This window comes from Rhinolophus sinicus, linkage group LG07 (genome assembly GCF_036562045.2).
Source record: "Rhinolophus sinicus isolate RSC01 linkage group LG07, ASM3656204v1, whole genome shotgun sequence".
NCBI lineage: Eukaryota > Metazoa > Chordata > Mammalia > Chiroptera > Rhinolophidae > Rhinolophus > Rhinolophus sinicus.
This window is the reverse complement of record NC_133757.1, coordinates 88,580,177-88,592,428: the sequence shown is the minus strand read 5'-3', so window position 1 is coordinate 88,592,428 and position 12,252 is coordinate 88,580,177. Positions and strand designations below refer to the sequence as shown.

General features: G+C 40.1%; 1 protein-coding gene across 2 annotated transcripts in view; it reads left to right on the top strand.

The window, feature by feature from the left end:
• Positions 1-4,758: 4,758 nt before the first annotated feature.
• PIWIL2 (piwi like RNA-mediated gene silencing 2) overlaps positions 4,759-12,252 on the top strand; it is a 68,908-nt gene continuing 61,414 nt past the window's right edge. For both annotated transcript variants that reach the window (XM_074338244.1, XM_019714439.2), the window contains exons 1-7: positions 4,759-4,950; positions 6,939-7,026; positions 7,166-7,304; positions 7,801-8,010; positions 8,633-8,743; positions 10,944-11,061; positions 11,547-11,671. In XM_074338244.1, coding sequence (XP_074194345.1) covers positions 4,759-4,950; positions 6,939-7,026; positions 7,166-7,304; positions 7,801-8,010; positions 8,633-8,743; positions 10,944-11,061; positions 11,547-11,671 — 983 coding nt within the window. The remainder of the gene's footprint in view (positions 4,951-6,938; positions 7,027-7,165; positions 7,305-7,800; positions 8,011-8,632; positions 8,744-10,943; positions 11,062-11,546; positions 11,672-12,252) is intronic.

The window sequence follows — 12,252 nt, the reverse complement described above, 5'->3', positions numbered from 1 at the left end:
GAAACAGAACCACTAGGATATATAAGGAATTGACTCATGTGATTATGGAGGCTGACGAGTCTCAAGATCTGCAGTGAGTTAGCAAACTGGAGACTAAGGAGAGCTGATGGTGTAATTTTGGTCCAAGTTGGAAGATCTGAGAACCAGGAGAGCTCACGGTGCTGTTCAAGACTGAAGGCTGGCGAGCTCAAGACCAGGAAGAGCCAATGTTTTAGTTTGATTCTGAAGGCAGGAAAAAGCTAATGCCACAGTTCCAAGGCAGTCAGGTAGGAGTTCTCTCTTATTCCAGAGAGGGTCAGACGCTTTGTTCTATTCAGTACTTCAACTAATTGGATGAGGCCCACCCACATTATGAACGGCAATCTTCTTTACTCAGTCTGCCGGATTCAAATGTTAATCTTATCCAAAACACCTTCCCAGAAACACTCAGAATAATGTTTGTTCAAATATCTGGGTACCCTGTGGACCAGTCAAGCTGACACATAAAAATTAACCATCACAGTTATTACCTGTCTTTTTTATTATAGCCATTCTAGGGCACTTGAAGTGATATCTCACTGTGGTTTTTATTTGCATTTCCCTAGTGACTAACGGTATTAAACACATTTTCATTTGCTTAATAACCATTTGCATATCTTCTTTGTTGAAAGATCAGTTCATATCTTTGCCCGTTTTTTTTATTGGGTTGTTTGTCTTGTTTTTATTGAACCTAATCTGCTTTGTGATTAATTTTTTCTTGTGAGCTCATATTTATTGACACTTTTAATGTGGGAGCTTTGGGGATCAAGTTGAGGGTGTATTTCTCTTGGGAGGATCTGTGTTTACCCTTGCCTGGAACCCAGAGGTACCACAGATATAGGTCCACTTCTAATCAAATCCTCCCTGTAGTTTTCAGGCCACACAAATAATGTAATTTTCTGCTTTTAATCTTGCTGTGGCTCTGGTTACCTTATTTTCTGAACAACAACAACAAAATCAGGATACGTGGTCAGAATGGAAGTACTTATGGGGACCAAGGGCAAAAATATTTGATGTCATGGTTGCCTGGGAAATCCAGATTGTATATAGTTACAGGGCCATCCTCACCGAGTTTTAAAGCCTGGCAGGGCCAAGTAGACAGAGTTTAGTGTTATGAAACTGTCATCTGTAATTTAATTTTAAATAATTTAAACAGCATGATATGTGTGTATCATTTTTAATCAATATCCTAGCGATGGTTAATTAACATATGACGTGCCCTGATGGGGGAAAATAAACTCCAGTACAGGTTGATTATCTGTTGCAAGATTCTAAGATGTCCACATTTTAGAGAACTTCAACCATCTTTATCTCCAATTAACACTGACACCGTATTGATTTTCCTTTGGTGAAATAAATAGTATTCATGATGTATGGATTGGCTATAAATACTGTACAAAGGCCACCTACTCTTGATGACAGGATATAGAAATCTAGGGAAACCAATGTGTATACTCTTTGTAATGGTGCTCTCGTTTAGATTACAAAACTGACACCTTCAGAAAACTATCTGAGGATTGCTATTGTGAAGATCTGCTGAACCCTGGCCCTAAAATATTACTTCCTGAGTATGGGATGAATCTTTTATGAAGGGTTTTATAAGAGTACCTATAAAGACAGGAAGCTGGGACTTAATCGAGTTTACAGAACAATTTGTATAACTGTTTTTGAGTGCACTTGCTACTAAATGTTTGCAAGGGCAACAGGATAATTCTGTCTATATGCTTTATAACATACATTGTAAGATAGCAAGGTTGTGGGGTAAAGAACTTACAATGTTATAATATAATGTTAAACAAATAACATCTACAAAGAGCTAAGTGGTATCCTGCCAATAGATTCCTGCTTTGAAAATCCTCCTGCTTTAATAATTTTCAAACTCTATTCTGATTTGAGAAGGACAGGAGAGTCCTTCAATGTATGGATTAAAACAAGGTACAAGATATCTGAAGCTTGGAAAAGGCTTCTCTTGCCTTATTCCATGCAGAGCATTTGTATGTCTCTACAGCATAAGCCAAGATCTCTTGAAGCTTGACCCCAACCATCTCAGAAAAACTGAGGTTGGAGCGGGTTCAGTTATTTGCCAAAATGGTTGGGAAAGGGGGAGACATTGGGTGAAAATATTCTGTAATTGCAGAATTAACCACCAATATTTTATATGGTTTGAAGAAAGCTCTTCTTGGCTCACAGATTCAGGCATCAATAAATAATGATAGCATTTATTGCAGGCAATTTTCTCATTGTGCTAAGTATTTTTGGTACATCTCATGAATGTGTGTACATTTCCATACAACCCATACAATGGATGCTTTTATTACTATTTTATATGTAAGGAAAGTGGATCGCAGAGATCACATAATTAGGTGTTTGAACATAACCTTACTCTTTCCTATTCACCACCTATATCTCTATATCCTCTAGGGAAGGATGGGGCAAGTCAATTTCAACATGAGCATGTAGGCTAAATCTGTTTACAGTAGTTATGCACCAAAACAGGTCAGGATCTTTAAAATGTGACCATTTTAACTCTTAGGTTCACTCCTCACTTCTAGGGCCCCATTTCCTGCACCACTTGGGGACGTACTTCCCTGGAAAGCAAGGGTGCTAGAAAGGGAGAGGCTCTTTTTGCAGGTGAGCCAATGAAATGGCTGGATATTGTGACCCCCTCACTCCGTTTGGCCAATGGCTCAGGCACAGAGGCCCCGCGAGAGGACCGAAATGGGAGTCTGAGCATGTGGGTCCTGGGGCGTGGCGGGTGCGTTGAGCTCTGGGTTCTACTGAGCCCAGCAGAACCGGGCCAGAACTCGGGCCCTGGTGAGTAGACGCGAAGCAGCTGTGGGAGGCCGACGTCTCCCTTGTAGGTCGCCGGGCTTTTGCTCAAGCTCACAGTGGCGAGTGGGATCCCTCCACACCCACTGCAGACCTTCCCCTCCCCCCCCCCAAGCGCAAGGGGCTCTGGGTCGCGGGTGAGGCCGGAAGTCGTTATTTGAGGCTGTGTGTGGAGGACGCGAGCCTTCGAAAAGGTGGGAAGGTGGTGGCCGGGACAGAGGGTGGACTTACGCGGGTTTTGGTTGGGCGAGAGTGTTGTTTGGACTGAACTGGAGGGCAAGACCTCCCTCCCGGTTTGGGGAATGGTGCTTTTCTCGGGGGTAGGATTTCCCTTCAGGGGCCTTCCGTCCGGTTAGGCCTCAGTCCTGTTGCCCCACCTCAGAGCTCACTCCTGGAGGTGGGGAATGTAGGTCTCGCCTGTCCCGGGACCCTTCCCTGTTGGACCTTACAGTCAGCCGACTCTCTGCTAGCTAATTAAAAGTGACAATCCACATAAAGGGCGGGCCTTCTGGAGGAGGTGCCCAAGTCAATGGACCCGACGATGGAGGTGAGGGAGCAGTGGAGAGAGGAGGGAGGATTCCAGAAATCCTGTAACTGGTAGGTGTTACAGCTCCTCTCAGGGTGTACCGGTTAGGTTCGGATTGTTCTGGATGCTTCCGGTGGTGGTAGGAGGGTGTGAACAGAGAGGCCAGGATAACTGGAAAGGAGTTTAAGCAATTAAAGGAGAGAGCTGTTCTACTCTTCGAGGAAGGGAGGCATATTCTGCCATCTTAGGTAAAAGAATTTAGTTAAAAAATTTATGTCAAATCCTGAACTACCTCCACATATAGTATTGACTTAGGAATTGTGTGTCAGTCTTTTCTTTGTATGCGTGGCCTGATTTCTGTGTAGCTAATACTTATGGACAGGTTTGTAAAAGTTGAGAAGAGGCTCGTTTAACTTTCAGTTAAGAAAGATCCTTCAGAGATCAGGGGTGGGTCAGGATAGTGAAGGGAGCCCCTTAAAGAAGGCATCCTAAAATCTATAGGTTATAAAGTGACTTTGAAGACGCCTCGTGGACCTGAGAGTTGGAGGACAGGAAGAGCCTCATCCCGGTTACCTGGGTGAGAAAAAGGGGTTAAGTGTTACCTGAGATTCAGCAGGTGTTGTAGGCTCAGAGCAGAAAGGGTCTGTCCCTGGAGACCTCAGTTCTGGTGGAGTTTGAAAAGTTTTATAGAGGGGAGGGCCGTTAGCTCAGTTGGTTAGAGCGTGGTGCTGATAGCACCAACGTTGCCAGTTCGATCCCTGCATGGGCCACTATGAGCTGTGCCCTCCTTAAAAAAAAAAAAAAAGAAAAGTTTTATAGAAAGGAATTGGATAAAGATGCAGATATGTAACTAAGGAGATCAAGGAGGAGATGGAACAGTATAATGTGATAACGGACTGGAAAAAAATTAGGACTCTGGTAAAGGAAAGAAAGGCCAGAAACCAGCAAAACCTGTAAATATTTATTGACAGAGTAATTTTATGATACGGCTGTATTAACTAAACATTCTTATGGTCATGCATAAAAAGTACTTCTTTCTACGATATGTAGTTAACATATAGGGCTGAGTTGTCTGAGAGGCTGTTTGGGTAGAAAATACAGGTAAATTCAAGGAGAGCTTGGCCTCTAATGGATTGCTACTGGAGAGTGTTTAGATTGTTCTGGGCTAAAGGGAAGCTTTTGAAGTGAACATGAAATAGGATGCTGGTTGTATCCCTGGTCTGACCCAAAGTAAGTTTTATTTTTATTTAAAAAATTTTTTTAAATGCTTTGTGAGTCTGTCTTGAAGGAAAAGGAAAACAATTGGGAATCTTTAATCTTTATAAAATGCTGACAGGTAATTAACCAGAACAGGATCGACATCCGTGTCAATCTGCAGCCTCTCCATGGATCCTGTCCGACCACCCTTCAGGGGCGCTTTTCATGGGCACCCACCTCAGTGTGTACGGATGCCAGGCTCTTGGCCACAAACTCCTAAACCTTTGGACTCAGCTTTGGGCAGGGCAAGACCTGCAGGCAGAGGCCATATGTTTGGAAAGCCAGAGGAACCAAGCCTGCAGAGTGAGCCAGCACAAAGGGTAAGACCATAATGTCTGGACGCATAGTAGCAGCATACAGCTTATCATCAGAGGAAATAATGGATTTCAAAGTGCTTAGAAAACTGTTAAGTCCTATAGGAAAACAAGGGTTGTTTTTTGTTTGGTTGGTTGTTGTTTTCTTCCTTTAAAAAGTAGTTGCATATTTCAGATCCTAGAGTTGAGAGTCTAGAAAAAGTGCCTCAGAATGAATGCTAGATGGACTCGGGTAAATGCCTTTGTTCTCTGGCTTATATGAATATAAATACATACCGTGGTTTCCCGAAAAAGACCTAGCTGGACAATCAGCTCTAATGCATCTTTTGAAGCAAAAATTAATACAAGACCTGGTCTTATTATATTATAGTAAAATAAGACCCGGTCTTCCGGTCTTATATTAATTTTTGCTCCAAAAGACGCATTAGAGCTGATGGTTAGACTAGGTCTTATTTTTGGGGAAACAGGTCATAAATAGTAGGTATAAAGATACAGCATTTTGCTCTCCTGAGTATTTAGGTTTTTAATCTGAATTTGGCTCTATGGTATTAACAGCTACTCTTGCCTGTGAGGTAATAATTGTTAAGAATGGTTCCTTTCAGATGGCTCTTTGTCCAAATCATAAAGAAAAAGAGGATCTTCAGCTGTTGTTACTGCTTGTATGTGCTTTCTTAATCTAATTTTGTAGCAATTTTAAGAATGGCATTTGTCTATAATTAATAAATCTCAAATAATAGAATTAACAAATGTAGGAAGAATGTAACAATGCAGTTATCATTTTAAGCAGAGTTGCTAGCGTCAAATATATTCTGTAAAAAGAAAAAATTGATGACAGTAATTTTATACTTGTACTCAGATGAATTGCTTGAGTATATATGTGGCCGCTCAAACTGGTGTAACAGCAGTAAACTTTCAAGCCTGCTATAGGAAAACAGTAGCAAGTTTTGTTGGAGGTTGTTTAAACAAACAAACAAACCACCCAAACCTCTGATACCCTAAAATAATCCATCTTTTTTGAAAATATATTAACCAGTACACTTGTTCCCTCTTGGATATAATGGTCCACTTGGGTGTATAGGAAATAAACCAGAAAAATACTGTTATAACAGTATAACAGAATGGAACAGAATGGAATTAACTTTACTGTTATACATGGGCTATAACTATTTATGCTTAAGTAGTTATACATGGACTATAACTATTTATGCTTAAAAACCTAATGTGGCTCCTTTTCGGCCAGGACTACCATCTTCTAGTAATTCGTCAGAATGACCAACACAAAGGGAAAGAGGAGAGGTAACCGCTGTATGTTCCCTAGGTCTTTTAGAAAACATGGAATTGTTCTTTGGCCACATACATGCGAATCTACAAGAAAGGGGATACTGTAGACCTCAAGGGAATGGGCACTGTTAAAAAAGGAATGCTCCACAAATGTTACCATGGCAAAACGGGAAGGGTCTACAGTGTTACTCAGCATGCGGTCGGCATTGTTGTAAACAAACAAGTTAAGGGCAAGATTCTTGCCAAGAGAATTAATGTTTGTGTTGAACATATTAAGCACTCTAAGAGCCGAGATAGCTTCCTGAAACGGGTGAAGGAAAATGAATAGGAAAAAAAGGAAGCCAAAGAGAAAGGTACCTGGGTTCAACTGAAATGCCAGCTGCCCCATTCAGAGAAGCACACTTTGTGAGAACCAATGAAAAAGAGCCAGAGCTACTGGAACCCGTTCCCTCTGTATTCGTGGCATAAGTGCAAAAAAATAAAAGACCTCTGTACTGTTAAAAAAAAACAAACAAACAAAAAAACACCTCATATGACATAGTTATGTGTTTCTTAAAAACTGTAAGTATTTAAACATTTTTATTCTTTACTGTAACATTTATAGACTTTAAAGAAGATGATTTTTATTATTTACCAAGACTTTAAGAACACCATCAATGTTTCTGAGGTTTTAAACTACGTCTTGGAATGACTTGATTTTTTGCCTTTCATAGGAATCTGGGGGTTTGGTCTCCATGTTCCGCGGCCTGGGACTTGAAACAGTGTCCTGGACCCCTCCAAAACGAGCAATGCTTCCTTTAGGTATGTAGGAAAGTAACTTGAGAAAACATGGTGGTATGTATGATTGCTTTGTTCTTAAATTCATAGTTTATCTTCAGAAAAATAACTATATGACATGTTCAACTCACAGTTATAACTGGGGTTTGATCCTTCCTTTCAGGTAGAGGCATTTTAGGCCGAGGCTTGTCTACCAGTATGGTGCAGAAGGGCAAAGAAGAACCCCGTCCCACTTCTCCAGATCTGTCATTGTTGGCAGCTGGGGATAGCAAGATGGCAGAGGCCTCCGTTGGTTGGAATAGGTGGGTAAAGGTGTCTTCTCAGGAAACCGTCAAAATCAGATGAAATATCCCTTTAAGTTCAAAGGAAAACTTTTAAAAGGTGGTATTATTTCACAAACAATGTATGGTTTTATAGTAAACAATGGATACTTTCCAAGAGTAGTCAGCAGCTACTGATCCAATCAATATTTAGAAAAGGGTAAAAAAGTAGTTCTCCACTGGGCAGTTCACAATTTCATTTGCCCTCTTAAGAAGTTAACCTGTAGTGATTTTTTAATCTAAGTGAGTCAAACTCCCACCTCAATTCTACCGTGGAAGTTGGCCCTGAGAGTAAATATTAGTAGCAGTTGGTGAGTGCGTCATGTGGACATACTGAACTTGGAGAGAATCCCAAGGCTTGAGTCCCTCTTTCTGACTCCCCCAGGAAGAGAATGTAGACTTGGGGGAATTATCTAGATGGAGCAGAGATAGAAGCGTGATTAAGAAAGTCCTGCTTTGCCTCTTTTTAACATTTCAGAATGCTTGGAAGAGGAAATTCAGATACATCTGTATTACCATTGGGAAGAGCAGCTCGTGGTATAGGCAGAGGTATGTTCAACGCTCCTGGTGCTGTCGGTGACATGCCTTCTCGGGGTCCTGCCCAGCAGCCGTCACTGCCACCTCCTCCCCTTTCCTCACTGTGCTCTCTGGATCGCCTTCCACTGGGGACTGCAGAATGCAAGGAAAAGTAAGTCAGGAGCGTGACCTTCTTTGCTTGGTAGTGATGTGGGAGGGGGCCTTCTCATAGTATTGTAAATGCTGTTTCTGCTGTGTCTGAGTCCTCTGTGGGTGGTAGGTACTGCAGAGTTGTTCAGTTTTTTTTGCTTGTGGAAAGAATGACAAAGAGATGGGACAATTCCTGATGAAGTAAAATGAGGTTAATGATATAGATAGTATGTAGCAGAGAGTGAACTCATGACTTCATTTCCTTCCCAGTTCATATGTAGACAGTTCTTCGTCATGTTGAAGATAAGACAAATCACTTAGGAAAAGTATTGCAGCAGTTCATTTTTCTCTATGGAATTAATTATGTTCTTAGTTAGCTGGCCTAGTTTATTCCAGTGATATTACTAGGACAAATAGGGTGACCTTGCTTCTCTAATTAGAGATAGCTATTCATTTATCTACTAGTCTTTAAAGCTTGCTTTTGTATGTCTCAATTCTTGTTTTATGTGTCTAAGCAAAGTATGAAATATTACTTCCTTTCCTTTCCTCTCCTTTCCTTTCCTTTCCTTTCCTACCTTTGTGGTGTGGGTTGTTTGGTTTTTATGGTTTTGGTATGTGGGTGCTTTTGTTTTTTTATTTTCCAGACTGCTTCTTGTGAAGCAAGGATTAAAAGGAGTACCTCAATCTTTGGGATTGAACCTTATCAAAATCCAGTGTCATAATGAAGCAGTTTATCAATATCATGTGACTTTCAGGTATTCACAGCTTTTTTTCTCTGTATTTGTTCACTTAGAGAGCAATAAGGAAATCATTCCCCTGGAATCACAATATTTTTCTGTATAATTCCTGATGAACCTCTCCCTCACCCCCACAATAATGCATGAAATCGGATCATTGCAATAATTTTAATGTTAACATTTTTTTTTTGGTATTTAGCTATATTACCAATTCAGATTTTATTTTAATAGGTGCAGTTTTATAAAGCATGAGATTAGAGATGGATTTATTGTGGAGTTACCAAAGCTTAAATTCAGGACTTTGCATTTATATAGATCCCTTTCATGACCTTTTAACTTACTTTTTATTTGTAATTTTGCATTCCTCTTCTTAAATTCCCTCCTCTTTGCATTACCTTTCCCCCAGTGGTATAAGATGCACCTCCCACGAAACCTGGATCTTCCCTGCATGAATCGCATGCCAATATTTGATGGCTCTCCAGCGACAGTCTAGGGTTAAATGTGAGGGTGAAAAATCGGAGAAAATAACTTTAATATTATATCAATAACTTTAGGATCGATCATACTTTTTAAAAAGTAAGAATTCATATTAGTTTGTGTTCTCTTAAAATCTCAGGAGAGTCATTAGCTAGAGGTTATTTTGCTGGAGTTATGAACATGAATGAGCGTTTTGGAATATCTGTGGAAAAATTAGGAAGATGGAAGACTGAACTTTTGAAGGATAGCTACTAATTGGTACAGGAAGAGGAAGTGGAGTGAAAGAAGAAAGGAACAGTTAGGCAGGAAAATACCCTAAAGACAGGTTACAAAGACCAAAGGAAGGGCCCATTTGAATGGTGAAGAGATGCTTGACTTTGGGCACAGGAAAATATTGTAGAATATGCTTTCAAGAGCATATTCTAATGATATTCTAGTACTTTGTTAGAGTTATGGAGGAAAAAACTAGACTAAAAGAACAAAGGACAGCATAAGATAGCCAGTGAATTGGCCACTTATTTAAATAGTATGTAAGGGAAAGGAGAAATGGGATGATAATTAAAGAAGGTAGCAGGATTGCTTTAAAAGTTTCTATGAGGTAAGAAAAAGCTGAGCACACATGACAGGTGAAGAGAAAGAGCCAGAAAAGGGGGTGAAATTGAACCCTGGAGAGAGGGCGGTAGTGGGAATAAACCTGTTCTACAATGTGAGGGAAGGAGACTAGCATTAATGAGAGGGAAGAACCCTTTCTCTGGAAACGGGTTGACAAATGTTAATGAAAGAGAAGAGAGTGTGAGGTGTCAACATTGACCAGGAGAAGACATGGATTCTATAAAGTTCCAGCTTGTGGATCTGGACCTTTGAAGCCACAATGAGAAGAGCATGCCAGGCCAATGAGAGAATACTGAGAGAATACATTACAGTGGACTGGCTGTCCTATAGTTTCCACATACTATATATGAAGGGAGTTTGGAAAGCCATCTATAAATATTGTGTTTAGGGTATAGCACCATGTATGTGTATAAATTCTTTTGAAGAAACATTTTGAAATGTAATGTCAGTATGTAAGTGTTAGTTTTGGGGACAACTATATTGGATTACCACCAATAAAGATTTTGTACTTGAGCATGCTTGACTCTTTTAGTCTTGGATTTATTTAAACTTTGCTGTTGTAGAACAAGGTTGTGTTACTGTGATGGAATGGGACAGTTATGGTACAAAGTAGCTACTCGAGTTTTTCAAAGCTGTAAGATTTGTGGCAGTGAATCACTAAAAAGTTGAAATTGCCATGAGTGAAAATAGTTTAGAGTAAAATCCCATAATAAAGGTTTGCTGGAACATAGCAGTGCTCATTGGTTTGCATATTGTCTTTGGTGCTTTTGTACTATATCGACAGAATTGAATAGTTGTAGCAAAGACCATATGGCCCATAAAGCCTAAAATATTTACTATTTGGCCCTTTATAGAAAAAGTTTCTGACCCTGTGGTCTAAATTCTGGAAGAATATATGCTAACATGCTGAGGCAGTGGTTTTCGGGGGTGGAATTATGGGTTGTTTTTATTTTTGTCAGCATCCTTAGGTCAGAGTTCTTTTTCTAGTCAGATAAAATAGTTGAAGTTTAATGTGACCACTAGATGGAGCAGTAGTTACAAGAGACTGCTTCTCTAACGTATTGCACAGCTGTAGTAAAGAAAGACTGCTGTTTGAGTCAAATTCAAATAAAATCCTCTTATTTTCTAGCCCCAGTGTGGAGTGCAAAAGCATGAGGTTTGGCATGTTGAAGGACCATCAAGCTGTCACTGGAAACGTCACTGCTTTTGATGGATCCATTCTCTATCTGCCTGTTAAGCTTCAACAAGTGAGACCAAACCGGAAATGTATTTCGGGATGAAACCTAGGAGTATTCTGGTGCTTTGAGTAGTGGGAAATCATAGACTTCCTGAACATTTGAGTTGTATTTTCCTATCCTTAGAGGGAAGGCAGATTTTGCCATAACAAAGCAATGGCAAACTGAGAAGCTTACATTCGAGTTCTTCAAGAAGTCCCTTCTCACCTAAGAGGAGTGGTTGGAAGCCTTTGACCTCCAACAGCGACAAAGAATGGTTTAAGATTTCAAATTCAAAGGGATCTATTGCTAGTTCTCCATTGGGTTTCTTTTACCAAATCCTATCTGACATCCTGGTTGTCTTGCTGTGATTTTGTGCAGTGTGGGCAGCAAAGTGAAGCAGAAGTAGAACACATGTTTAGGATATTTTTAGTGTGTTCCAGGGCACAGTTGGATTAGATGAGGGCTTGGTTGTCTTGTCATTTTTGTTTTTTAATTTGCATGTATTTATTTGTTAGGTTCTCGAGTTAAAAAGTCGAAGGAAAACTGATGGTGCCGAGATCAGCGTTAAGATTCAGTTGACCAAGATCCTGGAACCCTGTTCTGACTTGTGCATTCCCTTCTACAATGTTGTTTTCCGTCGGTGAGAAAACAGCTGACGTCTTATATTCTTTAACCTTAGTTTTGTATTTGAAACAGTGCTCTTCGAGAAACTTGCCTGGCACTGCACTACAGTGTGGATATAGATGAGTTTGGAAACATTTAATAAATAAATGGGTGATACTGAGATAACTTACTCAAAAGTTATCTCAAGAGGTTGGCCAGATTTGGATAAGTGAAAGTAGGTCTGAGGTAGTTGGATGGGGGATGGGTTCTTTTGGGTTCATTCAGGAACTTGAAAAGCAGATGTTTACAGTGCACATTTAATGGTGTTGGTCATGGGGCTACTTGAAGAGGTAATGTGTAAAAATTTTTGCTGGAAGAGTTTTTCCCCACTCGCTTGAATTTTTGGATATAGCCTGGTCGTAATTTTTAAACATTTTTTAGACTCCCTCATTTTCATAATGTTATTCCCAAACCACCTGTTTTTAATGAAGCTTAGAACCTAATTTCTATGTAATAACTGAACTGCCTGGAGCAAACATAACTTCTTATGCCAGACTGATAGTCACAAACTTAGAAATTAACACTTTTGCATTCTTTTTAGTTAATGGTGAAAGTAAT